The sequence below is a fragment of the Pagrus pagrus genome, assembly GCF_965226575.1.
Source record: "Pagrus pagrus genome assembly, chromosome: 20".
In the NCBI taxonomy this organism is placed as follows: Eukaryota; Metazoa; Chordata; class Actinopteri; order Spariformes; family Sparidae; genus Pagrus; species Pagrus pagrus.
The window spans coordinates 13,954,012-13,981,477 of NC_140207.1; the positions used below are offsets into that span (position 1 = coordinate 13,954,012).

General features: G+C 43.1%; 1 protein-coding gene across 6 annotated transcripts in view; it reads left to right on the top strand.

Moving 5' to 3' along the window:
* The first annotated feature begins 638 nt into the window (after nucleotides 1-638).
* The window catches only part of neto1l (neuropilin (NRP) and tolloid (TLL)-like 1, like), a 70,516-nt gene continuing 43,688 nt past the window's right edge, over nucleotides 639-27,466 (top strand). For 3 of the 6 annotated variants that reach the window (XR_014621111.1, XM_084339826.1, XM_084339827.1), the window contains exons 1-4: nucleotides 639-1,348; nucleotides 2,122-2,178; nucleotides 2,300-2,434; nucleotides 2,850-3,098. Coding sequence is in view for 4 of the 6 variants with exons in the window: in XM_084339826.1 (XP_084195952.1) it covers nucleotides 1,321-1,348; nucleotides 2,122-2,178; nucleotides 2,300-2,434; nucleotides 2,850-3,098 (469 nt within the window). In the remaining 2 variants the exon portion in view is untranslated. Of the gene's footprint in view, nucleotides 1,349-2,121; nucleotides 2,179-2,299; nucleotides 2,435-2,849; nucleotides 3,099-27,466 lie in introns of those variants that run through there. The other 3 variants (XM_084339828.1, XM_084339829.1, XM_084339830.1) reach the window with 2 other exon arrangements.

Below are 27,466 nucleotides of genomic sequence, written 5' to 3' on the forward strand. Positions count from 1 at the left end.
CACACCCGGACACTCACACATCAGGAAAAGTAGAGGGTTTTTTTTTGTTGTTGTTTTTTTGACACTTGAATGCAGCTTCTCCGCCTACTTCACTGCTCTCTGTTCCTTTCTGGAGAGTCCTGCCATGTTGCACTTGTGCGGCTTTTGCTGTGTTTTACATCCCGAATAGAAAAAAGAGACATTTTGATGAAAAGCAGGACTTTTATGTGGTTTTAACAAGAAATAAAGCTTTGACAGTGGATGAGCAAAACCAGGATGAAAGACATGCTTTGATGCTGTTTGAAGCTGCATTTCTATTTCATTCCTGTGTTAGATCAAGCTGATAGAAGTCACTCTGACACCTCGTTGCTTGTTTGCTTCATTGCTCATCTCATTGCCTTGTTTTTTTTTTTTTTGTCTGCTTACCTCTCCATGTTCAAACATCAGCTCTTCTGCCTTCTCTACTTTTTACAGTGCGCGTTCACGGGCGTGTGTGTGTGTGTGTGTGTGTCCTGGAGAAGTTTTTGCAACGCGTGCGTCAAAAGGCGCGTGAGGATTGCGGCGCGTTGGACGGCCGTAGTGTTGAATGAGCGGGAGGAGGAGGAGGAGGAGGAGGAGGAGGGAGAGATCATACATTAACTCCTGCTGGCTGCGGGGACTCTCCAGTTGAGAGAAGCCAAGACAGACACGCAGAGGGATGCGCTCACAACAACACTGACCGCTTTCTTTTCTTTTCTTTCTTTACAAGAGAGCCACAAATGAAAACCACGCGAGGAGCCACTTGATCATTTGGGCGTCTTTTCGGCGGATCTTTACGCACCAGAAGAGAGTGGAAGAAAACGCTGCAGAGATGAGTGTTGCGCGGTTCCCCCCGCTCCTGAAGGACCCCCTCTCCTGATAAAGGGACCAAAGAGGACAAAAACAAGGCTGTCCATGATATTTTCCAAAAAGAAGACTGCAAAGGTGGAGCGCTTAGTGGAGGGCTGATGACGGGACTATTAATCCTTTCAGTGCACCAAAGGCACCAAAGGGTATTAGAAACGCTTGGATGGAAATCGGGCGAGTGTTTAGAACTGTTCTTGGTTCTGTATGAAACTGGTGATTAGTTGATGTGACATATCTGCAAGGATTTTCTTTTTTTTTTTGGGTTGTTTTCTTTCTTTCTTCCAGTCCCAACTGAAGATTTCTGATGGAGGAAGTCATGTGTTTCCCCCTGCTCACCGAGAGGTTGCGTCGCATGGTGTGAAAACTCTCCTCCTCTATCTGTTTTTATTTTCCTCTTCAAGTATTCAATCTAAATGGAATTAGTTGAGTCTGAGGCCGGTTGTGAAAGGAACAGACATGGTACATGGGCACAGCTTCCCTCACGGTAAGATCATCACCACCGCGCTCCGAGCTCCTCGCCGCTCGCACGTAGAAAATAAGTATAGTGATGCTTTAAGGGACGCCAAATATTAGAGCAACAGATCAAACTGAGAGCAGAACCAGAATTATGATTTGCTGGCGTGAGCACAAGTGCCAGGAGGTGTCACACAGCACAGACATGCTGCATCCTGCAACCTGTAAACTCACTGTTGAAGGTCACGCCGTAAGTTCTTGTAGGCTGTTTTCCAAAATTATGTAATTTTTTTTTTTTTTTTTTTTTGAAGGAGAAAATACTCATTAATTCAACTGCTTTGTGTGAACTCGTGATAGAAATATCATTCTGAATCATTTGTATGCGATTTTCTTTAAAAACACTATTTTTTTAAACGGAGTTTGGTGCAGGCTTATTGCAGATGAAGGTGATAGGTGTGCAAAAAGTTACAATTCAGGCGCACAGGTTATGTTTTGAGCTTTTTTGAGTCTGTGAGCACTGTAAAGGCTTCCATTCTTTATGTTACAGATAATATAGATCCCCATTTTTGATAATTTATTAAAAAAAAAGCCCTTTCTTATGACTAATGTAGGTATTGTGTGCTGTTTCTGGACAGCTTTAGCATTAGCATAACGTTGGTGTACAGCCCATGAAATCCAAAAGCTGGAATTCTGACTCAACCCTCCCCCAGCTGAGATCAAGCTGTGCACAAACCAGAGACAATAGCAGGAAATAATAAATAAGCAATATATGCATCATCAAAAATGTATTTTTCTGTCTTACAGTTGTTGCAAGTCTTCTCATACTTGGGTTGTCTGGGGCAACAAGGAAGGATTCAGCAGGTAATCTCCATCGCCGCAGCCGTGCATCTTTGACTCCCCTAAATACCCACCCCGCTTCGCTTCAGAGCTTTAATCTCTCACTTTTTTTTCTCCTTTCTGTCTTTTGCTGCGCATGTTTCAGTGAAAAACAACTCTGGAGTGAAGCCTGCAGGTCAATGTGGAACGTGGGTGAAGGAACCAGAAGGAGGGCTCTTCACGTCTCCCAACTACCCAAACAAATACCCCCCAGACACAGAGTGTGTTTACATCCTTGAAGGTAAATATTCTCTTTAAGCACAGCGGCGGGCGAGAAGAGTCGAGGAGATGAGGCAATTTATTCTCTCAAGCCGGAGCAGTCCTGGGGTTATCCTGGAGGGGGAGACTGATGAGATGTATTGAGCGCGCGAGACAGTGAGAGGCTACTTCAGGCTGGTGTTTTTCAAATTAAGAGCTGATTCTTGATTGATCAGCGCAGATAATAAGGTTTAAAGAATCACCAAAGTGAATGCAGGAGCTGAAGCCCATCACAGCTCCGGTGTTGTAGAGATGAATTGACTAACAGCCAGGGCTGGTATTGAACGTGTGGGCGTGCTGATAATGAAACAAGCAGAACGTTCGTCAATGGAAAGCATGACTAATATCTCACTCCCCGCTTTGTGCTAGGTGGTAATTATTTTCATTGTGTCTTCCAGCCCCCCCAAGGCAGTGTATCGATCTGCACTTCGAGGAGAATTATTCAATCGAGTCCTCTTGGGAATGTAAATTTGACAACATCGAGGTTCGGGATGGACCGTTTGGCTTCTCCCCAATGCTCGGACGCTACTGTGGTCAGCACAGCCCGCCCGATATCAGGAGTAGCGGCCGATATCTGTGGATAAAATTTGTTACGGATGGCGAGCTGGAAGCGGTGGGATTTTCGGCGAATTACAACTTCACTGCAGGTACAGTTTTTTGTGCTTGTTTTCCTGCCTTCCTGCTCTTGTCAATTCATGTAACCGAGTTATGTAGCTGGAACAGCAAGGCTCCAAATGAATAACAAACATCATCCAGGGAACTCGGCCATGTGGGAGCTCTCTTGCAGTTTTATTGATTGTCTGTCTGCACACACTCACTATTTCCATTGGCAATATGCTGTCATTGGCTGGGACAGCCTTGTGTTATTTCTTTCCTCTCTTCCCGACTGATGTGGAGCAGCGTCAGGTTTTTCAGTTCAGCAGCACCACTCCTCAGTTTTGCAGTTGCCGGAAGAGGCAGCGAACTGATAGGTATTGTCGAACACAACCGTGGCCATTATGGTTGTGTGTAAAACACTGGCTTTCTTAATTTCGCCTCGTCTTTGGTTGAGGATCCCATTACTGGAGCAGCGTGAGGATTGATGACAAAGAATCAGGGCATGGCCGTGATTTAATATTCCTTCACCTACACTTGACTGGTTTTAATAACACTGTCAACTTTTTCAGTGCGTTCGAGGCTTGAAAGGCACAGTGCCAGGGAAACACGAGCAGTGTGCCAATTTGCCTCCACATCCGCTGAACCTTCAGGGATATTTTACCACTGGAGGTTTAAGTGTGTCATTGTTTATATGAGGAACGCTTACGCAGTACATCGACCTCTCATCCGCAAAACATGCTACTAGCCACGGGCTATTGAAAATAAAGCTATCGAGGTGAAGAGGGAGTATGGATTTATCTCTCAAGGCTTTTGTGCGCGTGTTTCTATCGAGAGATCAGGATGTTGAAGCCCTTCATGGGAAATTAGGGTGAAGAAGAGCAGTCAATGGCACTGTGATCTACTGAGGGATAAAGTGAAGGACTTCATAACATGGGTTGTTAAGCAGAAGTACTGCTACTTTTCTGATATCTGTCAGAGAAAGTCAATATAAAACCACAGGAAGGTAAAACCGGAGGAGTTTGAAAGAAAAAAAAAACGAGCACAAAGAAAGTAAATCATGAATCGACAGTGTCAGGTGTGGATATGTGCTGTGTTATAGATATTGCCCTCTGCTGAGGCATGAATCTATAATCCTGCAGCTGTGTCATACACGTCAGCTGCTCTGTCAGCTTTGAGTTTGAGAAGTTTTATTCAGGAATACACCCATATTGTGAGCTTCTTGATGCTCTTTAGCAGCAGTGTTATAGTAAGTAACTTAGTAACAACTGAGCTAAACATTTACCAGACAATAATATCATCGGATGGATGAGCTCATGTTAACTATGTCACCATTAAAGGTGCAATATGTAGGAATTTTAGTTGAAAACACTTTTTTTTTAAAATTAGCTAAAATTATCAACACTGTGGAGAAATAATAGTTTTTACATTATAACGTCAAATTAGGTGATTGTGTCAGCAGTTAGCATGCTAACCAGCTAGCCCTAGCCCGTCCTGGACCAAACACACCGCCATCGCTCCGAGCCCCCGGTCACCAAAGTTAAGACGGACTGAAGCAAATGAGTATTTTTGAAAATGTTGCACTATTTCTTAAAGGAATTTGAGCAGTTAAAGGTCCAGTGTGTAGGATTTAGGGGGATTCAGGGGCTGAAGCCAGAGCCTTTTATATCTACAAAAGGAGCGGGTCCTCTTGCGGGGAGTCTGCCATGTTTTTACGGTAGCCCAGAACAGACAAACCAAACACAGGGGACGAGAATGCTACTAAATCCTACACACTGGTCCTTTAATATAACCATATGTTTTTTAATCATTATCATTTTATTTTTATGATGACATCTACATTATATGCTTATCCAGGTTTCCTGGTGAAGTGAGGAATAGATAACAAAGTTGCAATCGCCAATGGATATGACTAAAAATTTAAGTACATCATTGCATCATACTGTAAATAATAAAAATAAAATAACTACGCAAGAAGGATCATTGTTCCCTCCAGCCCTGATAGTCATAGATGGAGAATCGGGACCACATTTTCTGTAATGCGCAGTTGAAGTATTGTTTCCCCCGCCCGCTTCTCTCGGGAGTCTCATTGAAAATTTGCTGAGAGGAAAGAAAAAAGCTCTGCCTCTCGACTTGATAGGAAATATCTGTGGCATATGATTTACATAATTAGAGAAGATTAAAGTCCTGAATTCACTCGACTTGATACTCCGAAAATCTGGCTGTGTGAATAGCGTCTCACATCTGCAGCTGCTCGGCTAACCGCGCTAATTCGCACGGCCCTCGTCTGATGAATGGGAGCGGGAAAAAAAGAGGCAACAAAGGTGACATGAATCAGCCCCTCTTACTCTCTTTGCTCAGTCATTTTCGGAGCGGAGAGATAAAAACTCTCATGCCTCTCCTTCACATTCTGCCAGTGTCCTTTCAGAGCCTCGTGCTCTTGATGACTAATGCGGTTAGTACAGCCGCCAGTGAATGGAGGAGCAGTGACTGGAATCTCACAATATCCGGTATCATATTATATGTTGAGGTACTTCAGCTGAGCACTTACAGTCTGCAAAGGCTATGCATTTAATTTATATGTGGCTTCAGAGGAAGGAAGAGACGCTGCTGCAAAGGCTCTAGAGATTCACTCAGAGGACTGACTAAATGAACTTGGCTGCCGTAGTGATGTGATGCGCAATTTACTTGTCAAACAAATTACACCCAGATGCCTCATAGTTTTGTTTTCTTTTTCTTGTCTCACAAAAGTTTTTGACACTGGTCCTTTTTTCCTCCGCAGAACACATTGTACCTTGTCTTTGCATGGGTTTGAAAGCTAAAAATCAAACATTCAACTTCACGCTATTGAATTAAATCAGCTACGACGAGCAGCTGAGTGAGGATCCGTGCACGAAAAGCTTACCAGGCTGCATGTGTGACTCACTTTACTTACCTGACTGAAAGAGTGTACCTTACTCTGTAGTCAGGAAATACCTCTGCCCATCAAACAAGCGTGGACTCCCAAGTGAGTCATGCAGTTCTTCATAGACGCCATCCTAACACGGAAAATACGCTTATTCGCTTTCTTGCTGAGAAGATTGTCACAACTTTTACATGTCTGTATGGCGAGTAGAGAGCTAGTGCCAGCAGCTGGTTAGCTTAGCTTAGCATAATGCCTGGAAATAGAAGGTGACAGCAAACCCGGCTCTGTCAAATGGCAACTCGATAAGGAAAAACACGATCGGTGGCGATCAGATCAAACACCACTCAGTTGCGACCACAATCGTGACAAGAACATCCATCACCTAACTCTTCTTCAAGTGCCCAGGAAGAGCGCCAGGCTTTCGTAGTGGTCAAACCTTGTAACTACAATGTCACGTGACGTACGGGGGGCCAAAATTACTTTTTCCGATAAGCTTACATTACGAAAGAAGTGGCTATACAGCGGTGGATTATTTTTTTCTAGCGTCACAACCGCCACAAAATGAGCTATTCGGTCCAAAAACATTTGGAAAGTCTAGAAGATTCAATCATTACATCCAGGAAGTTGAGCTTTTTTGGTTTTTGAAGCCTGTTCTCTGTTTTCAGTCATTGTCTAAGCTGAGCTAAGGTAACTGGTTGTTGGCGGTGACTTTACATTTACTGCAGTGACATGGAAGTGGTACCAATCTTCACATCTAGTTCTTGCCAAGAAAATGAATAAACATGTGAACCTCCCCTAGATTCACATCACATCTGAAGGTCAGTGACAAGGCCTTTTTCCACAAGCAGCCTTGTAGTATAGACACACAAAACTGCAGCAGAATAGTTGAATACATCACGTGCAGAGGGGGGGAATTGCTGTCCTGAGAAACCATTGTGTGTACATTTCTGTGTGTTTGTGTGTGTGCAAGTCTGTGGGGGAATTTGAGCAGCGTTCTGCTTTTCAGGTCGTCCTAGGGCGCCGTGACCTTAGCACCCTGTGGACCGGTAGATTAAGTGGTGTTTCGGCAACTTAAGCCAAAGCCAGAGCAAATAAAAGCTGCAAGTTCTCCCCCTCTCGCCTCCTGCACCTCCGATCGTTGGCTGTTTGCAGAGCCAAGACCCGCTGGTGAGGCAGATGCTGCTATACGGAGGATCAGGCGGTATTTGTGCATTTACCTTGATCTTAAGACTTGTGATTTATTGTTCCTTCATTGCAAGCATTGTGTGGGAAAAAGTGTTTTTACACAGTATGCTTATGGAGCTGATTAGGGTTTCAGATGCTTCTAAGATTTTAATAAAAATCTCTTTTGTGGGTCTGTGAACACATGTAAAGATGAACTCTGTGTTGAGAAATTACACAAATGAGTTGGATTTGTGTCGTTGTGAGTTTATAATGTACGTATCTGAGTTTGTAGGGGAAATGTTTGTTCAGATTTGTCGGGCCTTGGCTCCAACATTTGTCACTTAAATGAGGAAATGATGCAAATTTTGCCAAACACAAACTAATATTCATCATCATGATAAACAACTGATCTCTGTTTTGCTTTCACGAAATGAAAAGGTGAAATAGAAACTGGTCAGCGTGCAGTTCCTTCCCTCCACCTTCAGTTCCTCTGTGTGTTTTATGACTAATGACTAATGAGTCAATAGTAAAGATGACACTGATTGATCTGCCTTATAGCTCAACCGAGCTCTAACTGGACTGAGAGTCTTTGTGCAACGAGATGACTCAAATGGCATTTAAGATTATGGCTGGAATAGGATATATGGGCCTATCATAAAGGAGGCAGGGCCATGAGATTGAACCTAGATGGGCTCAAACTGGAAAATTGGAAATTGAACTGTAGAGATCGAATCTCCGCTCGTGGACTTTGGCGGCGCCACTGCTGGAGCTGGACAGAAAGTTCAGCGACTTCCCGGTTTCACATCTACCTCCAGAGTCACTCGCCAGTGGCAACACCCGACATTTAAATGTTTGAGTCGCTTTTTTGTTCATTCGCATCCTCTGGATTTGCAGAATGGTGTCAAAGTCATTGACATTCATGGGACTGGCAGGAGGCATATTATATTTCATGATGGTTTTCATTTGCTGGATTTTAGGGCTGAATTTAACACTAACCCAAGTAATACGATGAGACAGAGGTAGCTAGAGAGGTAGATCTGAGGCTCGTACTGGCTCTTACTACTCTGAAATTTCAATTCAATAACAGTCAGGATAAATGAGCAATCCAGCTGAGCATTATTCAAGTATTTTGCTATCTCGGTATTTTACTTTATTGCACAAGTGTCCATGTATTTTTTGATGCAGACACAATGAGATAAGATGGTAAATACCTAGTGGTACAAAATCATCAGTGAAGTAGCTCACAGTCTTACAGACCTTTACGAAAATAACTTTTTTCTCAGACTTCACACTTTTTTGGTTTAAAGTCAGAATTCTGAGAAAAGTCCGAGGAAAATAAAGTCAGTCTTTCGTACTACTGATCATCCAAAGAAAAACGTTGTAATTATCAGGTGAGAAAAAGACACTGCAGTCATGACAAGTACCGAAATTTAAACAGATGTCATACAGGAAACTGAGCTTGTGAGATGTGGTCTGGCTTCTTCTCTTGTGATACCCCTCAACCTAAATCCATTAAAAACATTGTCAAAACTTTGTCCCACACTGGTTCAGCACACTGGTACAGCACCTCAGGCACTAAGAGCAAAATTTAATTTTCCACGGCCCAACACTGGCCGAGGCTCAGACTCACAAAGGAGCACAGAGGAAAGGTAGCTGGAATTCATGAGTAGAAATGATGGAGAGAGGAGTCTCGTGGTGCAGCGCCGGGCGATTCATCACATTTTTACTTTCAATTACAATTTTGGCTTTCAACCATTATGAAAACAAAACAATCAAGATAAAACGTTTAATATCCCGCATTCTGTTCTGCAACAACGCTCTCGTTTTGTCTTGTGTTGTCTGTGTTTCTTTCACAGCCATGCTGCACCCCTCCCTAAAAGCCCAGACTTTACTCTCAGTCAGGCTGTGGCCTGCTCGGTTCAGCTCACTGCGGTAGAGTGAGCCGTTGTTTTCGAGAACCCTTTCAAGCCAGCCGCCCAGCTGCTCTGTCGCTGCTTGGAGCATCCAAAATAAATGAAAAAGTGGTATATCACCAATCCTTTCTCACATTTTATATACCAAAAAAGAAACAAGATTATAATACACATCGTATATTAAAGCTGCGGCAGGAAACTTTAATCTTTTGTTGATTCTGGCGGCCCCTGTGGACAAAAGTGGTATCGGCACCACCGCCTCCTGTTTTGAAGATCTCGATCTGGCAATTGTGTGCTTTTATTTTGGAAGCGAGTGAAAGAAAGCCATTCGCAGGATGCACGGTGATGAGGTTTTGTGTCTATCTAAGATTTAAAGCTGTAATATGACAACGGAGACACAAAAGACAAGAAGGTTTTAGTGCTGTGCTGTATAACGGACGACAGAGCAGCTGTATTTCATCCTCAGCGCCCCGCCATTAAAGAAAGAGCTTAAATTTTAATGACTTTTTTGACCCGGATGAGTCAGAATCTGACCTGGTGATAGCCATTAATTATAAATATAATCATTATATAGAAAATAGCCAATCTTCTTCCTGATGGTCTCACTTCTGTAGGTCATAGAGGCATCAGCATTAAATGGTTTTAGCTTTAATGCTTTAAGTTCCATGTAGTACATTGAAATAAGTCCTTATCTTTGTTATGTTATATTATATTACCATTATAAGACATTTTGTATTGTTTTTTTAGTTGAATTATATTTAAAGGTCGAGGGAATGGATTGTTAAAAAAACAATTTAAAAATGTTTTCCAAAGTCAGTGAGTAATCATGTCACATAGAGGTTATTTCAATATTTAACCAATAATAAAACATATAAATAATCCTGATAATTATTGTGACCATCACTGAGCGGACTTAATGTGGTGCATTCTCTGGTGTTTTCCCAAGATCTCAGGGAAGAGTGTGTTTGCCTGAATGAGTTGATAAATCACAAACAATAAAGACCTTCCTTCCAATGTTTCGCTCTAATGCTTATTGTCATTAGTGCTCCCGACAGTGCGAGCGACTTTCCCTGGGAGTTTTCACCCTGATTGTCTGTTGCTGCCTACTGTTTCTCTGATCATCATTACCCACAGTGTAGGTATGATCCTCCCGTGTGACTTACTTCAATTTTAAAAAGCTGATAGCAGTTTTGGACAAAAGGAACCTGGCTCTCTCTTTTTTAGTTTTCCTGTATGAAACACCTTGCGTTGTGTTTTTGATTCCTGGCTGCCAACATCAGTCTCATATCAAAAAGAATCTCCTGCACTCAGAGAATGACGATTGCTGCGTTTGAGCTCGGCTGAAGACACCCTTTCCCTCCACACTGCCTCTGTTTTAGCAAAACGAGATGGATGGAGTGAGTTAGCATTGCAGGCACACCTCTTGCAGCTGTGAAAGAGGTCGATCGCACCCTCGCTCTCCTCACTCATCTCTCTGTCTCTCGTTTTCTCAACGAACACTGCCTCTTTTCTTCTCTCCTCGCTTCTCCCCCCCTCCGACCTGCCTGGCTCATGCTTCTCTGTGTGTTATGCACCAGACCCATGTGAAGGGAGACATCCACACATATATATTTTTAAATGCTTTCTGTGGTGCTGCAGGAAATTCAGTTTTGCAACTACAAACGGCCCACATTAAAAGGGATAGTTCAAGTTTGTCACAACCTGTTTCCTATTTTTCCATAGCTTTCTCATCAGTTCTATTTGCAGTTAAAACATTGGACTTACCAAGCTAATAGCAGGAATCTGTGAATGTGGCAACAATAAAATTTGTTATAGTGTGGTTTGAAAATACGTTAGAGACAGCAGTCAGTGGTTAAATAAGCCACGTGTCTTGAAACTGTGAATTAATTTAGCAACAAAGCTAACTAGGCTAGCTTGCTAACTGACAACATGACAACTGACAAAATAACTTCACTAGCTAGTAAACTAGCTGGGTCGGAGAGTTATTGGGACCAATTAGCATCAGCATGTTAGCAGCTAGCTAGCCAGCTACAGTAACAGTACCTGTGAGTTGTTAGTCCAAAACAGGGGATGCTAAGTCGTAGCTTATGCGAGAGAGAGGCGTCATACAGGCGTAAATTAATTTGGCAACCACAGCTAACTAGCCTAGCTTGCTGATAACTTTAAGTCACTGGCAACATAACACTTGATAAAATATCTTAACTAGCTAGCTAGCTGGGTTGAAGAGTTATTGCAATTGGCGATGTTAGCAATTAGCTAGCTTGGAGTGTGGTTGGTAAATAGTTAAGCTAAGCTAAGCATAGTTAAGCTAAGTGTCTTGAAACTGTGAAATTATTCAGCGACCAAGCAAAAGCTATTGTAGTTGACTAGCACCAGGCAGGACGTGCACGTTTTCAGTATAAAAGCCAGCAGTACAAGCTGCGAGACGTGTGGCTAAAACTTCCCGTGTCTCATTCTGGTATACTTTCTTCTCTTCCTCTTCCTGTCCTACTTCCACTTTACTCCACTCCCGTCCTGCCCCTCCTCTGACTTCACACCTTGCTCCTTCCTGCCCGGCGGAAAAAGTCCCGGCACAAAATGTTCACCAGCTTATCAGACACGAGCCTTCACTCGGGGGACAACCAGTCAGAGTTTATCGCTCCGTGGAACTTAACTCACCGTCCAACAGGATGGCTGATATTTATGTCCTTTGGCTGTTTCAGCGGCTCCAAGCCAATTACCCTGCAGATCAATCAGTAGCTCAGCCTGCCTCCTGCCTCCATCCTCTGTGGCAGTTTGTTAGCCAGGCCTGCTGTTCAGCTACAGATGCTGTGGGGGTCAGGGCACCGCGCTGTTGTAGCTGGAAGTCTGCAGTAATGTAAACCATGCTGCGTGTGGGGGTTTGTTTGTGGCCTGGTTTGGGAATTGTGAGTGAAGGTGTTGCAAGTGTATGTGTGTATCCAGTGTACACACACACCATATGTATCAATACAGTATAGTGTGTGTACATGTGTATTTATGTGTGTGTTTGTACACACCATGCATCTTTCCAATCTGTAGCACAATCTTGGCTGCTTTCCTCCTCAAACCCCCGCGTCCTTCCTGTGCTACATCCACAATAGAGCGACCTATTGTGTATTCACACAGTGTTCACCACATTAAACACATGATGCATATGGTCCTCGCTCTCAGAACTGCATTGGAAATTAGCTGTGTTGTTGTAAGTGTGTGTTTTTCCTTTTTTTTTTCTTCCGTCCTCTGTAGGTATAACAGCTCGCCTAGGGCTCTTCGTTTCATTAGCCTATCACCGCGGTGGATCCTTGGCTGTCACGCTGAGAGCCTGACTCTCTCCATTATGCTGTATTAGGCAGCCACGAGATTGAGCTGTGTGTTTTATCTCCGCACACATTAGGGCTTCAACCCGTCGAAAATGTCTCGAAGAATTATTCTCTTAAGAGTTGATTGAAAAGGTCTTTACATTTTTGGAAGGTGAACGAGGTTTGTTTGCTCATCGCTCCTGATTTGTACCCCCTGATTTCAAAGGACATCACAGAGCACGTTGCTTTCCACGCTTGGCGAGTTTTGTTTTCATCTTTGTCATCAGTGGGATACGTCCTGAGGGAGTTCCTGTATTAACATGCAGGGATAAAAACTCTGAAAATCATCTGAAAAGGACGTGCAGTTTCTGTTTCTGTTGTGTACACGTCGCTCCCGCCCATTTCCTCCCATCCTTCTTGGCAGTGGATTGGACTCCCAGCTTATCATCTAAGAGCAAATTTCAAAAGGGACCTAAATCACATTTGGCATCGGGTAATCTAATAGGTAATGGCAAGCTTTTGTTTTGCCGCTGGGAGAATGATGTCAACAATGAAGGAGGGCAAGACCATGATGGGATTATGAAATGTGGAATTTGAGTAATCCTCACAACATTTCCGAACGATAAAACAGTTGTGGATTCGAGCAGACGCCCACAGCAATATATAATACTCCCTTATAGGGAATGACTTGATGGTGCATTTCATGAAATGAAAGTGCAGCTCGTGTCATATACCAGCTGTCCCATCGTATATACCGTTGGAGGGTTAATGCATATCATTACCGCCTGATAGGCTTATAGAAAAGCCATGACAAGTGGTTTATGGTTTACAACTGGCTCTCCAGCTCCTCTCATACCATCACGTTCTGTTTATTCTCAGCTGCAACCGAGCAAGAAATACTCAATGTGATAATGGAACCTACTTGTATACAAAGCCGAATAGAAGAAGTCTGTATCTGTACTGGGTTTTGCAGCTCATTCGTAACCATAATAGACCATAGTCACATGGCGGCCATTTTCCTCAAACATTAAGCTCAGGGTGGGAGGCTGAAATGCTGGGATAGTGTTATACTGTTCAGTTCCAGCAGTGTACAAACATAGGAAACCAAATTATGAGTACAAATAGTTATTTCACCACTTTCTGATGAAAAGATGATGTACATATTTGAGTAGCATTAGCTTCTGTAAGACAACTACTAATGTTAGCATTCAACCACTTCCTAGCTAACGTTACAGTTTTATAGTGTTACACTATACGACAGGAAAGGCCTAAATTAATTTAAAAATATCAAAACACACATCTCGGACAGATTTATTTAAGCCTGAACAGGAAACACACTGGATTTAATCAAACAACAATGTTATCAATCACTTCCCGATTGATCAGCAACTGAAAAGATGATGGATAGTGGAAATTTTGAGGGACACCGGGCCATATTTCAAAATAAAAGAACCCTATTCCATAACCCATTAGCTAACGTTAGCATTCAGTCACATCCTAGCTAACGTTACAGTTTGATTATATTCTGCGCGTTTCGCTTCCAGGCTTAAATAAATGTGTCAAGATATCTGTTGATGTTTTACAATTCATTTAAACGCTCCCAATCCTATCTGTTTGAACGCAATCAAACAGTAATGTTAGCTCGGAAGTGGCTGAATGCTAACATTTGCTGTTGCTAACGGATTATCAAATGTGTTGTTTTACCTGATGTTCCTCTGGATTTCTTGCTATCCATTATCTTTTCAGTTGCTGATCATGAAATAATATCAATTTGTCAGATTTCTATGGTTAATGGACGTGCAACCTGGAACGCAGCTGTCCGCATTGGAGCTTCCCGCCCTGACTGTGATATCAGAAGGAAAGGGCCGCCGCCTGAATATGGTCTACGGCAGTTTCCAGCAGGCCAAGGCTAAGTTTTCCACCAAAAAAAAGGGATCAGCTTGGTCGTCCTGGCCCCCCCTGTTTTCCCCTGTCTGTTTAAAGGACTGCTATAGCCCCCAGCGGATTTATCATGGGAGCTCGTGGGCTCTGCCAAACAGTTCCTACAAGATAGACCAGGTCAAATTTGAATGTTTACTCTTTGACGTCCTAAAGGTGAGCGCGGTTGACACTTGGTTTCCTGCAGGCATGAGACAGATTGTGCGATGTTCTGTGCAGTTGCTTCATTTCACTTCCAGCCTTTTCGCTGAAGGTGTCAAGCGTTTGCTCGGCTCTGAAACCTTGAGTCACGAAGGCTGAAAGAAAGTGTCAAGATGACAACATAACAAACACGAACCCGTCCCTAGCGAGGTGTTGCTTTCCATCAGCCTCTTTTCTGGCACATTCTGTCTTCTTTCGTCCTTGTCAGAGCTCAAATTGCTCATCCATCTGTGATTATTGAGGTGCAGGGGGTGTGCGGCAGAACATTTTTATTTCCTTCTAGGTCCACTGACTGTACACCAATGGAGTCCAGCAAGTCAATTAAGACCATCTTCTTCCGTTGGGGCGACTGGAGCCTTTCTGGCAGATTGCCGAGAGCAAGGACCTGGAAAAGTCAGGAAGTCGATCATGTGTGTTCATCTCTGTTTCTCACTCAAACAAACACTAGCAGCCTCCTGAACAGCATGGCCTTGCTGGCATTTCATTTTCCATTTGGCAAGCTCGATTAATCACAGCACTCCTATACAATGCGACGCACGTGGCCACCCATCGCTGCTGGCTCTCATTATTCCCCTACGCTAGGAAAATGCACGGGCCGGGGGAGAGAGTGAGGCTGAGGAAGAAGGAAGAAGAACGCCGTAGCTGCTCTGCTGCATGTACTGCATATAGCGATACAAGGAAAAAAGAAAAGGGAAGAAGAATTCAGCGATACAGAGAAAGATTTGGATCGCTGTGAATAGGTTATGGCTACGCTGTGAGGAGGACTGATAAAAGATTGGTGCTGCTCCATGTCCCCTCAAGGCTCTGCTTCCATCTGAATATTCATTGAGCTGACACTGGCTTTTCTCGCCACCGTCTATAAAAGGATGCCAATTGGCTTTTACCTTGTGGCCTCTAATAAGCCGCTGTGCCTAACATGCATACAAACGACTCCTCATGATACACAGACGCACGCAGCGATTCCCGCACTTCCTGATAAACAGCCTCGAAACAGCTTAAACTGTCTTAACAGTTTTGCTCCGCGTACGTTTAAACTGCCGCGCTCGAAAAAACACATTACTGCAGCACATAATGGTTTTACGTGACAGTCGTATGGCTTCAAATCTCCAGGATTGACATTGAGACTTGCTGACTTTATCTTCTTTCATGCATGCACCATGGTTGTTTCATCATTCTGTAAAATGAAATATCTGATCTGCTGCGGGGGGATCAAATTATTTAGGGAAATCCTTCGGTTTGTCGTAAAAAAAAAGTAGGTTATTCATCCGTTCAGCACGTTCATATCATTTTAATTCCATTATGTGATCCTGGAATTGTAACTTTGCGCGAGACAGAAGCGTTATTTGCTGACAGCGCTGAACCTGAATCTGTTTTCTGGGAAATCTGATACAACATCCTTCATACAACCTTCATTGTCTATGTAGAAAGCCGCGCAATGCGTCCTGTCAGCGGTGCGTTGTGTTGCTCGCCGTATTCAGGGGCGCGCGGCACGATGCCATACCTCTGGAAACTAGTGAAAAAACGATAAAAACTAAACACTATCAAGTTTAAATGAAGAAAGTTCCTGCTACTGCGTGGCTTATTGACACTGAGCAAACACACGAGTGGCGTTCATCCATTCAGGTGCAGCCAAAAAAACCCACACCATATCATCGCAAATTGGCGTGTCCAGCCAGGTGTTGTGTTTCCATCACAGCCGCTAAACACCCAGCGAATGACAATTGCACCCATTCACATTAAAGACAAAAGCCAGATGTTAGTGGAGGCTTTTTTTGTCCGGTGTGAAAGGAGTATAGTCGTCATACATGTGCAAAAACACAAGGTCGCTCTTATTTTGGCATCCTCGTGTGCCGGAGAGGACATCTCTCATCCAGTGCTTGAGTCAAGCAGGATTGCAGCTGGGGGAAACTACTCAAATCTGTATGCTGCTCCTAATCCCTGCGCACAAACACAGACATACACGCTGGACCTCCGCTGAGCAGCTACATCAGTTCAGATCAAAAAATCCTTTTCATTTTGCACTCCGGTTTATTTGTGCCGGCTGCGAACACGGGCATGTTTGAAAGGAAGAGAGGAGTGAAATAAGGTGAGGCTCATCTTCATGTGGAATAAACGCACAGAGGACAGCACCGCACACATTTCCCCTTAAAAATAGTTATTCACAGCCACCCCTCGCCGTGTACAGCAATCTTAAATATTCAGGCATAATCCTTTTGAGGCTCTTCTGGTAAGATGTAGAAATCAAGTGAGATTGAAATCACCATCCCTTCCCTGGATAGCCGTGTGCCACGAGGACATAATTTTCTTTTTCTTAAATTAGAAAAGATTAGGTCGAATCTGCGGGGCTCGGCTCGGAATTTTGTCGCCCTGTGGGCAACATTTTATTTCCTGGTATTTCGAAAAAGTCTGCCAACTTTACCTTCTGATTTAGTTGATACTTCACAGTCTCTCTCTAACTCTCCGTCTCTTTGTTATCGGAGGGGATAATATGTGTGTGGGTGCTGCCGGCTGCACCGGTGATTCATAAGAGAGGAAGATAATTTGTCTTTGTGCGAAAGGAACTTCACTTAGGACTTCAGAGATCTTCTCCTCTGGTGCTGGACGCTCTGAAACCACATTTCACCGCACACACACAGCATTACATTTACTGTGTTTGCAATCACACATCGGTGAACTAATCTCCTCTGCCACAGCATTTATTTCACCATAATGTCAGCAGAGTAAGGTAAGAGGGCCTTAAACAGAATTACAGGGTCATACATCACAGAGAAATAAAGAAATGTGGGAGATGGCGGTGGGATTAGGTTTAAACCCCCCGAAAAAAAAAACCTCATTGTGTGTTCGTAGCTTATAGAAGAGATTGACTGTGATCAGGAGGGAAGTCTGACTCATTGATTTTATCGTGTTTTGCCTCTGAAGAGGCGAGGCTTTGTGGAAACTTAGATTGTGTGTAGAAAAAGCTCAGTGAAAATGCTTAAATGGAGTGTGTGGAGAGGAGGGCTTTGGTGTGGCTTAAATATTCATTTGCTGGTGGCACCAGCTCCGGGGTGAGCTTTTAGCTGCTAGCGGTGGATCTCCCGACACACGACTTGTCAAGCGTCTGTGGTCGCGCGCCTCTGGCTGAAACAAGGGGTGTTTTAAAAAATCAGGCATTTTCATATTGTTGCAAAATATTCAGTTTTCTGCCATTTTGGAAACAGAGAGAGTAGCCACACCAGGGTTTCATGTGTGACTGTCTTAACATGTTCACACATATGTACTCAAAGCAGCAGGTTCAGGTGAGCACTCACCTCAGACTGGACACTTGTACTTTGCTGTCTTTACAACAAGCTGCTACTTTCTTGACTTACAGTGTCTTTTAAATTGACAAACATCATATGTGTAATTCATGGCACAAGACAAAAGAGATAAAAAAATCAGCAACAACCAGATTTTCAACACATCTATTTAAAGTGCTTTTACAGGGTCAAGCTGGAGTAAAAAGAACTGCGGTGCTTTTGTGTCCCAAGATGATCAAAACAAGCGTGATTGTTTGGGCAACCCAGATAGCAAAATGGTTGTGGCACAATCTGGCCCACACCAGACACGTTAATCCGGCCCATACTGGCCGAAGTCTGGGCTAGATCCAGCCCACCAGAGTAGGAATGAACTGTGGCACAGACTGGGTCCAGTTCTGGTGCATTCAGTTCGCTCTTGGCAGACGTGTGGCCATGCTGTGGGCTGCTTGTGGCTCAGATCTGACCACCCGAGTGCCATCATTCCACGCGGTATGTGGATTGGATGAAGGTGATGGGGAACTTTTGACTCCATGATGTTATTTGGTAGCACCCGCTGTTACTGTGAGATGCCTCAACTAGCAGGAGTCGCTGGTCTAGTGCCAAGTACGTGATCCCTCACTGGCTTACCAACATGTGAACACATTCAGCTGTTTTAGTTGAAATGTGCTGCCAAGCCTGAGACAGCCCTCAGTGGTGAAGGTTAATGTAAGTTTAATGCTAAATTGGGTAATCATTTTAACTTAAAGATATCCCCAGTTGATTCTTACATCAAGGCCGTTATTTTTCTGTATTACAAGTTTTCTGAAACGTTTTCTGAACATACCTTAATGTGTATTTCTAATATTTTCTCTCCCCTTGCCTGAGAGAAGACACGTTACGGAAGCAAAATCTGAAGCCTAAAATCCCTAAATTGACCTGCGCCTGAAAAAGTGATGTTTTCCCCGCTGTGCCCGGCCTTAAAGCCAACAACTTTCCACACACCGTTGCCCTTTTCAGCAGCGGGGGCAATCGCAATGATGTTGTTACGATACGATCTACAGCGCGGACGGCAGTTGCCGAGTCGGCAGCTGAGTTGTAAGAGTTGTGAAATTGAAGGAGCCTCCGCTAAAAATGGAAAAACACGACAGCTAGCAGACACCGAACTGCTCACCCTGTTGAATTTGATGCATTTAAATACAAACATGCTGTGGAAGGCATCTCTGTGAGTGTGCGGAGTCAGTGTAGTTTTTTTTCCCAGGTGTTGTGCTTCAGCATCACTCAGCCGCGCTAAACTGTGGAAGAAAACATTGCTTTTTTTTTTTTAAAACAGTGAGTGTTGTGTTAATTTGTTTGGCACAGCTTGTGTTTTATGCCTCAAAATCTCTTTCGGGTGTTCGCAGCGCAATCTTGATTGGGATTTGGTTTTTCATTTCATTAAATGTGTGGAGGATTTCATCAGCTCGAGGCTACAGTTTGCCTGGGGTTCAAAAGATGTGTGCAGCAGCAGAAATGATGGTATTTTCCTCCACAAACTAACAGATGGGATTATACGAGAGGCATTAGACACCGAGCGACAAAAGAGTTTACGCGAGGGCAGGCTGTGTCAACCGATGAGCCCGTCTCTTGCGCCAAAGCTTTTATTACATGTTTTATAACAGCGGGTTGCCATTGCATCTTAATCGCCTTTTTCCCACCTCTGTCATTGCACCTTTTTTGGAGCAATCCGTGCAGCGGCGTGAAGAGCAGCGTTTCATTACATCGGAGTGAGATCTTTATTTGATCCGTCTCTTTCAGCATATTTCCCTGTTAATACCCCTTCTGATGTCTGATTCAAACTCTTCCAGTAATGTGCCTGCAACCCACACACACACACACACACACACACCCTCTATCAGACACAAAAAGCCAATTTGAGAAAATTAAAAATCTTTTAAAAGGATGTAGTTATCTCACCCCTTTCCGACGGACATTTTTATGTAACTCAATTGATGCATGACTGCTTCCATTAACTTCTGATCCCTAAGTTGGTATAAATACTCTTTTCAATTTAGATAGTGGCGAGTGGTGAATGGGGGCGTTGCGTCGGCGTGCATGTAGAGTACCGACCTCCGCCAGACTTCCTGACGAATCATTCATTCTTTTATGATTGAGCTCGTGTTCACCTACTGCGGCACCCCAGCTGTCTCCGGTGACGCTGGAGATGTACATCTGCCGGTCCTTTATGCTTACTAAAGCCCGAAATTGCCTATGTAAATCTCTTCGTGACATGACCCCTGACGCCTCGATCTGATTCCTTTCACTCATCTCAATCAATTTGCCGTCTCTTTCTGTAAGCAGATGCCGGTTATTTATCCTCTCATCAGTCATCTTCTTCGCTCACTTACTCAGAATTTATGCAGTGTCGACGCAACCTTGTATTTTTGCCCTCACCCCCTCGTTCCTCTGAGGCTCATAGCCTGTAAGTGTGTGCGAGAAAGAGGAAGTGAAAGAGAGAGCGGGAGAGAGGGACACTCTAATAGGGTTTATCAAAGTCAACCTGAATACTCTAACAGTCTGGGCCTCGACATCAAAGCCTAGTCTCCACTCCACTGCCAACTACTCTGGACATCCATCAAACACCCGGGCAGGAGAAAGCCCAAATTGACTAAATTGGGTGACGGAAATGTTTGTATTGTAAGGACAAATACTCTGACGACGGGCTAATCGCGGCGTGTCAATGTCACGGTGATAAAACCTGACATTTTTTCGGGGGCGTTTCGGCTCAAAGGTGTCGCAAGAAGCTCCTCTCTGTTTGAAACTGTGTGAAAGAATGAAGAAGCAGTCATCCTCTTCGGTAGATTATGGCAGAGCGCTGCGAGGTCTGCTCCAACATACTTTATGACATGCTATCGATTCAAGGGAAGATGAAAGGAAATGCTGTGTGATTTGATTTCTCATTCAGGGGTCTTAATTCCCCCTGACACGCGTTGAGAAACAGACGGTCCTTTTGATTGCAGTGAATCTGACCAACAGGGTTATTCTCTCTGGGAGATCAGAGTGTTTCTCCCCATTTTTACTAGACTTCAAAGGTTACATACAGAAATAAATGCAGTGCATATACAGTATGTAACTATATCTATATATATATATCCATCTTTTTGATAGCTGTAGGCAGACTTTAATCCATCATGTAGCGTGATGTTTGCATACTGTCCTGACAGTGATAAATAAAACTCTACTTTTATGATAAAAAAACCGTCGACGCTTTGCATGTAAGGGATGGAAATCCATTATGTGGAGTGCACTTTGCATTCCTCGCAGGTCACAGAAACATGTATTTGCATAAAGCTGATCATGCTTCCCTTTGAATTGCGCAGTGACATCTTCTCAGCGGCCATATTTTGCCGCTCTTAAATGGAGCTCCCCAGTTAGGACTGGGCATCAAATGGAAATGGATTTTGGTATTATGATGCTCAGTGAGATTACAGCTCCCCCTTCTCGGCTGTATTTATGGCTGTAATACTGTGAAAGGAGATGAAAGGACCGTATTGACCTCCTGCCTCAGTTTGTAGCCGAGCGGAGTCTTGATGAGAAGCAATTCAGTCCGTCCTAATCAATTAAAATGATTTCTTCAACATGTTTAAAGAATTGGCACGGCAATGATGCCTCATAATGAAAAAGGAAATGCAGTGAATTTACCTGCGCCCGCAACAAGAACAAGCAGCCGTGTTAGCATTTGTGCTGAGGCTGTGCTATGCATTAAATGACAACATGTGATCGACAATGCTAATATGTAAAATGTCTACCTTGCTCAGTGTCTTGGTTGAGCATGTTAGCATGCTAACGGTAGCTAAATAGTCCTAACACAAAGTAGGCTACATCTGAGGCTGAGGCTAGCTGCAAGGCTAACAGTAGCGGTACAGAATACAGTCAGCAGTTACTCTGGTGATAATGTTGCCCCTATTTGTTGGGGGTATGAATTTAACAGGTGGGTAATTCTTACATACTGCATCTTTAAAGAAAGTGAGAAATAATTCCTGGATTTGGTCTTTATCCGGATCTGCACCAAAAGTTAATGGGGTCTATTCTGGGCTGAGACACATCCTCCTTCCAAGTTTCGTGGAAATGCGTTCAGTAGTTTTTGTACAAGCCTGCTGACAAACCAACAAACAAACAAACAGACAGACACAAGCAAGGGGTAGGACTTTTGGCATTAAAATTGCTCGATCCCGCAAAAGAACGGTCGCATCTGCTAACTTGTTTAGGTTCATACCATTAGCGGCCAGGTCAGGGTTAGGCTGATATGCTGATGCTAGCTCGGAAGTTATTGTTGTTTGCCGTAGCAACAGTGATTCTGAAAATGGTAACCTCTAGATAAGGGAAAGGAAGGAGAATGCAGACTGATGGTGGGCAATGGCAGGCTCTCTGCCCAGAGGCTACCCGGTGAGTCAGAGTAAGACAAATAAATTAGCCAAAATTACAATAGGTTATTGTAGATAGGTGGGTATCAGTGTCACCATTACATAACTGCTACATAATTTGTCCACCAGTTCAAGTAAAATGTCCCTCTCACCATATTAAAAAAAAATCTACAGGAGCCACATCAGGATTATTTGTTTACGCTATAAAATAAAAACAAAACATCGGCTGACATCTTGTTTTTTTTTTTTTTAAGAATTCATTATCGATGAAAAATTACTGACAGACGTGCTCGTGCACACACTCACATATCACTCTCATAACCATATATTTCTGTCCAATTGCAGCACCGTGAGTGCAGCGTAAGCAACCTGCAAAGCCCACTGCACCAGTAACACACATGCACACACAGTCACACACACACACCTTAACTGTATAGTTATTGATTGCTCCTCTCTATTTTGCTGAGACAGATGCTGTTTCTCCCAGGATGCTACTAGACCACTTGGCTGGTGGCCTTTCTCTCTCCCCCGTTCGCCTCTCCCCCTTTCCTGCTAGATAGCTATCCTTCATCCGTGGCCGCGTGCACACATGCACACACAGACGCTCACCTCAAGTCATCACATCACCACTAATCACCTGCCTCCCTCTCTTCTATTCAGACAGCTTGCAGTCCTTCACAGTTGTCTTTCTGCCTCTGTCAGCCTCTGTTTTTCCCATTTCTCCATCAGGTTTTCCCCCCATTTCACGATTCTGTTTCATAGCATGTATTCTTTCACTTCCTCCCCTCTCTCCAGCCGCTGCCATTTCTCCACCATCTGCTGTTACCTTATTCTCTTTCTTCTCTTAAACCCCTCCGTCTCTCTCCTTCACTCACTTTTCTCGACAGCCAGGGCCAATTTTCTCTCGACCGTGTCACTCTTTGTGTGTCAGCCTGTTATTCCTGCCATTTTGCGATGGACAGGTTTTTACCCTGCCTCTGTCTTCTTAGCGCCACGCTGGGCATCTCGTCGACGTACCGCTCACCCTTGGTCGATACTGTCCGTGTCATACGAGGTTATTTACAAAGCTACTGCTCTGTATGTCTTCCTTTTTATCGCTTCATTGCCAAGCTTCAGTATGGTTTAGAGCAATTAGATGAATGATTTCCCTGCACTAATTATTTCCTAAATTAAGACTGCAATTAGGGCTTTTTGATTAAGCAATTCATTTTTTTTTTGTCAGTAAAATGACAGGAAATATTAAAAAATGCCCATAAAATTCCCAGCCAAGCCCCAAATAGTCTTCAGTGTGCAGTCTGAAATCCAAATATATTCAGTTTACAATGATATAAACCAAAGCCAAGCAGTAAATCTCGACTTTTAAGATGAACTACAGACTGTTTGGCATTTTTCCTGGACAAATAAGTTAAGATGATCAACTGGTCCTCAAAATTGTTGTTCATCAACTAATTGTTTCAGCTCCAGCCTGAATACAGTATCTAAACGCAGCGTGCAACGTGAAAACATCTTACATAATTACATATTAACATATCAATGTGATCAATTGAGAGAAACAGAGAACGATGTCTCTTTCCAGAGACAATATCCTGCTAACTCTGGATAAGACCTCACTGTGAACAGTTGTAATTGAGAGCAAAGTTCATGGTTTATTTTATTTTTGTTTCCACATCTGGAAATTCTATCCACATGGGCAAAAAAGCTTATTGTGTATGTTAAAATGTAAATTTCTTATGTCAAAAGTTGTGCTTCAAATGTGAAAAAAAATCCCTAGTGAAATTGTCCAGTTCACTCGTGACATTAATGTATTTTCACGTAAAAAAATTAGGTCATGTGTGAAAATAGCCAGTCCCGTGTGATAATGTGTGCAAATGTGGAATTCACATGTGAATAAGCTATCGTTACGTGATGTCGTGTGCCATGTTTTGTTGCTGCATGAGGACATTTTCATTCATACATGAAAAAAAAGACAATTACTTGCGAAGATGTTGAGTTTACATACAACATTATTTTAGTTTATACGTGAAATTTTGATTATGTCGGTGACCACTCGAGGGGGCAGATGATTCGAAAAACAGCTGCGTTGTGATGTGCATGCGAATGCAATGGTGGGGGGGGGATTGAATGCTACATTCACTGTCTTTATGTGATCAATAACACCTGTGTATATGTGTATATTTTCTGTGTTATTAAATAGGAAGCACACAGGCATGTTTTTCGCTCAGCAGTTGGTCGGGATACAGGATTAGTTGAGTGAAAACACCATTAGGTTGTTTTTTTTTACATTAGACTGCTGATGGAGAGACAAGCGGTGGAGGAAATTGAGCTGAGCAATGAATTCAAACGTATATTGAACGCTGTCCTTTACGAACTGCCGTTAAAGCAAGAAAGAAAACCTCCCCGGTGTAGGGGAAGTGTTTACAAGACTTTGATGAAACAAGCTTCAGTTAAACCCGACCAATGGTGGAGCAGCAGCTGATGTTTTCAGCGTCCGTCTCGTTCTCGGAAGGCTCCCTTGTTTTCTAACAAGTGAACTGTGACCTGTTGAGTAATTTGGTTGTGGGACCCACAGTCGGAGCAGCTTAACCCGCAGTAATCTCCTCATCTGGCACCAAGCGCTGTGTCAAGCACAAGTGGGCTTTATTTCACTTATTCGTTGGCACCCATCAAAAATAGATAGAACTATTTTTAACTTGGCACCTGTGAAATAATGCATGTGAGGAAAGGATAATGAATGATCATAGCAGGTGTCAGAAGTATTCTGGTTTAAAGCCTCCGGGCTGAGGGAAAATTGGACAGATCTTGCTGTGTTTACTTATTCATGCTCGAATCTGGCAGACACGTAGGGAAAGCTATGTTGCGGTACAGCTTCCCTGCTGCTTAGACCCCTACAGCCAGCGCTGAGAGCTAGTGCTTGGCTAGCTTCCTGTTGCCTTCTTATTGTGCTGGTGGCAGGCAAGCGTCGCACTGCCAAGTAGGCCTTATCCTTCCTTTAAGCTGCAAGTGTTTTTTTGGGGCGGGAAAGCACCATCACTGCTCATAAAATGAGGTTGATGGAAATTTTTAACTCTTTTAAACTCAAAATGTTGCTAAATGGTCACTTTCAAAAAGTTACAGTAGTTTCTTCTTAAGCGCGTACAAAAACAAATTATCTTTACAAATTATACACTTAAGGGGGCACTACGCCGTTTTGGAGAAGAAATTTAAACTCAGAATTTTTATATTAACAATATTAATGAGGTAATAGTACAAACTCAGAAATATTTGTTTTTTCCATAACTGAACAAACAAGCTGTTCTCAGAGGAAAATAAGGTCCCCAGAACACTGTTTGAAGCTAGAAAGGTGGCAGGGCCCGCCAAATATAAACAAACAGTATGAAATCTTGTTGTCCTTTAAGGTCCGTTTGTATATTCAGTTTATTCAGTCATGAAAACAAAGAGAGTTTATTTATTTTTATTGTTTAGGCATACAACAGTCAGTCAATGAAATTTCTTCCCCACAACTACGTAGTGCACCTTTAAAGTAAAGTTTAATCCAAGCCCTGAATAACTGTGATTAAAAACAAGGTGCATTCCAAGGCATCAAAACCTCCTCCTACTGTAATGACAGCTCAGAAATTTTAATTTCCAGTGACTGAAAGTGGAAAATAAGACTAATTTGAATTTATGAATCTTGTTAGTCAAATGTTCAAGAAAGCGTAAGAGAGAGAAAAAGCCTGTAGTTGTACTCACCAATTAGCTTTTCACAACTGGTAAATAGCTGCACTCTTACTACTTCCCTCATAAACAAGTGCACACACACTTGCAGTAAAGCGCACACACACAGTTGCAGTTAAACACACACACACACGCAGGGAGGAGAGCCTGTCACAGGAACTGCATCAGGAACTGCATCAGTATCTGCGCTGACAGGGTAGATATTTTGCAGAGCTTGTGTCAGTAATGATAAAATGTGTTTCAGGGTCTCGCTGGAGGAGGTTCTAAATGTTTTCTTGACTTCAGATAGTTTTCTCTGCAGTGGAGGTCCGGCGTTGTGCTCAAGGTGTTTCTGTGTGTTTTCAGCGAGCTCAAAGAGGAAACCTCAAACCTTCACGCTGCTGTCGATCTCCCCTGTAGAGGCGAGGCGAGGCGAGCTGGGGATAGATTAAATGAAGTCTCACACACACGGTACACCAACACTCAGATTTATGTACCGAACATCTTTACCCACACAGCCACAGTGTGTGCATAACATATGAACTGTAAAACACACGCAGTTACTCAGACACGCACACTAATCCGACAACAGCCTCCTCATAAAGCTCATGATGCAAACTCATAAAGCAAACTAATATAAAGTCGTTCATTTACACTCTGTGTTTTACAATATGAACTTTATGAAGTTCTCATATATTTTGCATGTCTATCTGTAGGATATACAGACCTGAAGGCGGTGTAGAACCGACTAAGTGGTTCTGAAGGTCGTTTGAAAACCTCGTTGGTGACGTAATTTGCTCCCCGGCTCTGATTCAGCTTTATTGATCATCAGCTCAATCATCCGACAGCGTCAAGTGGGCAACTTACATAAAACGACTTAAAATCTTTGCACATATTTTAAAATATTAAACTGACAACTAAGAATTTTACACTGAAAGTTGTTGCTGCAGGATGTTCAGACATCACAAAGTATCTGGGCCACAGGAGGAATGATGTGAGGAGCACTTTACTGTGTTGAGAATGCAAATGTGGAAAAGATTCGCCTCATTACCATTCATTTTAATTTGAATCCACAAGAGTTTTTTTTTGTTTCTGAATCTAATTATATTTGATTTATTTTCATTCTTTTGTGTCTTTAATTACAATCACGACACTTTATTTGTCATAATGAAATTATCTTAGCTCATTTATAATGTTAAATTAAAGGAGCCCTGTGGAGTTTTTGACCACTGGCGGCGCTGTGGAGCAGTGTTGACATGAGTGGGTTAGGGTTTTGTTTTGTTTGTATCCTGGAAACACATGAGGACCCACATGTCTGCGATAGAATGGCTGTGTACCTGTGGCATCGACGACCTGAGAACGTCCACCTGTGCGCCCCTGGGCGTGGTGGTCTTAAAACAAGGTGTGGTCAGGCGGCTTGATGGCGGATTGCTATCTTGAGGCAGCAGACAGTGACAGCGCCATAGAACGACCAAAAGCTGGTCTAAAGTCCACAGCGCAGACTGTTTCCTGCTATTCAAAGGCGGGTTCACACTGTTCATACACTCTCATTTCATGATTTGAGAGGCTTCTATCAGTTATTTTAAACATTTCCTTGAACACAATCACATACTGTAACATATGTCGTGACACATTTAATCAGCAAAACTGAAAG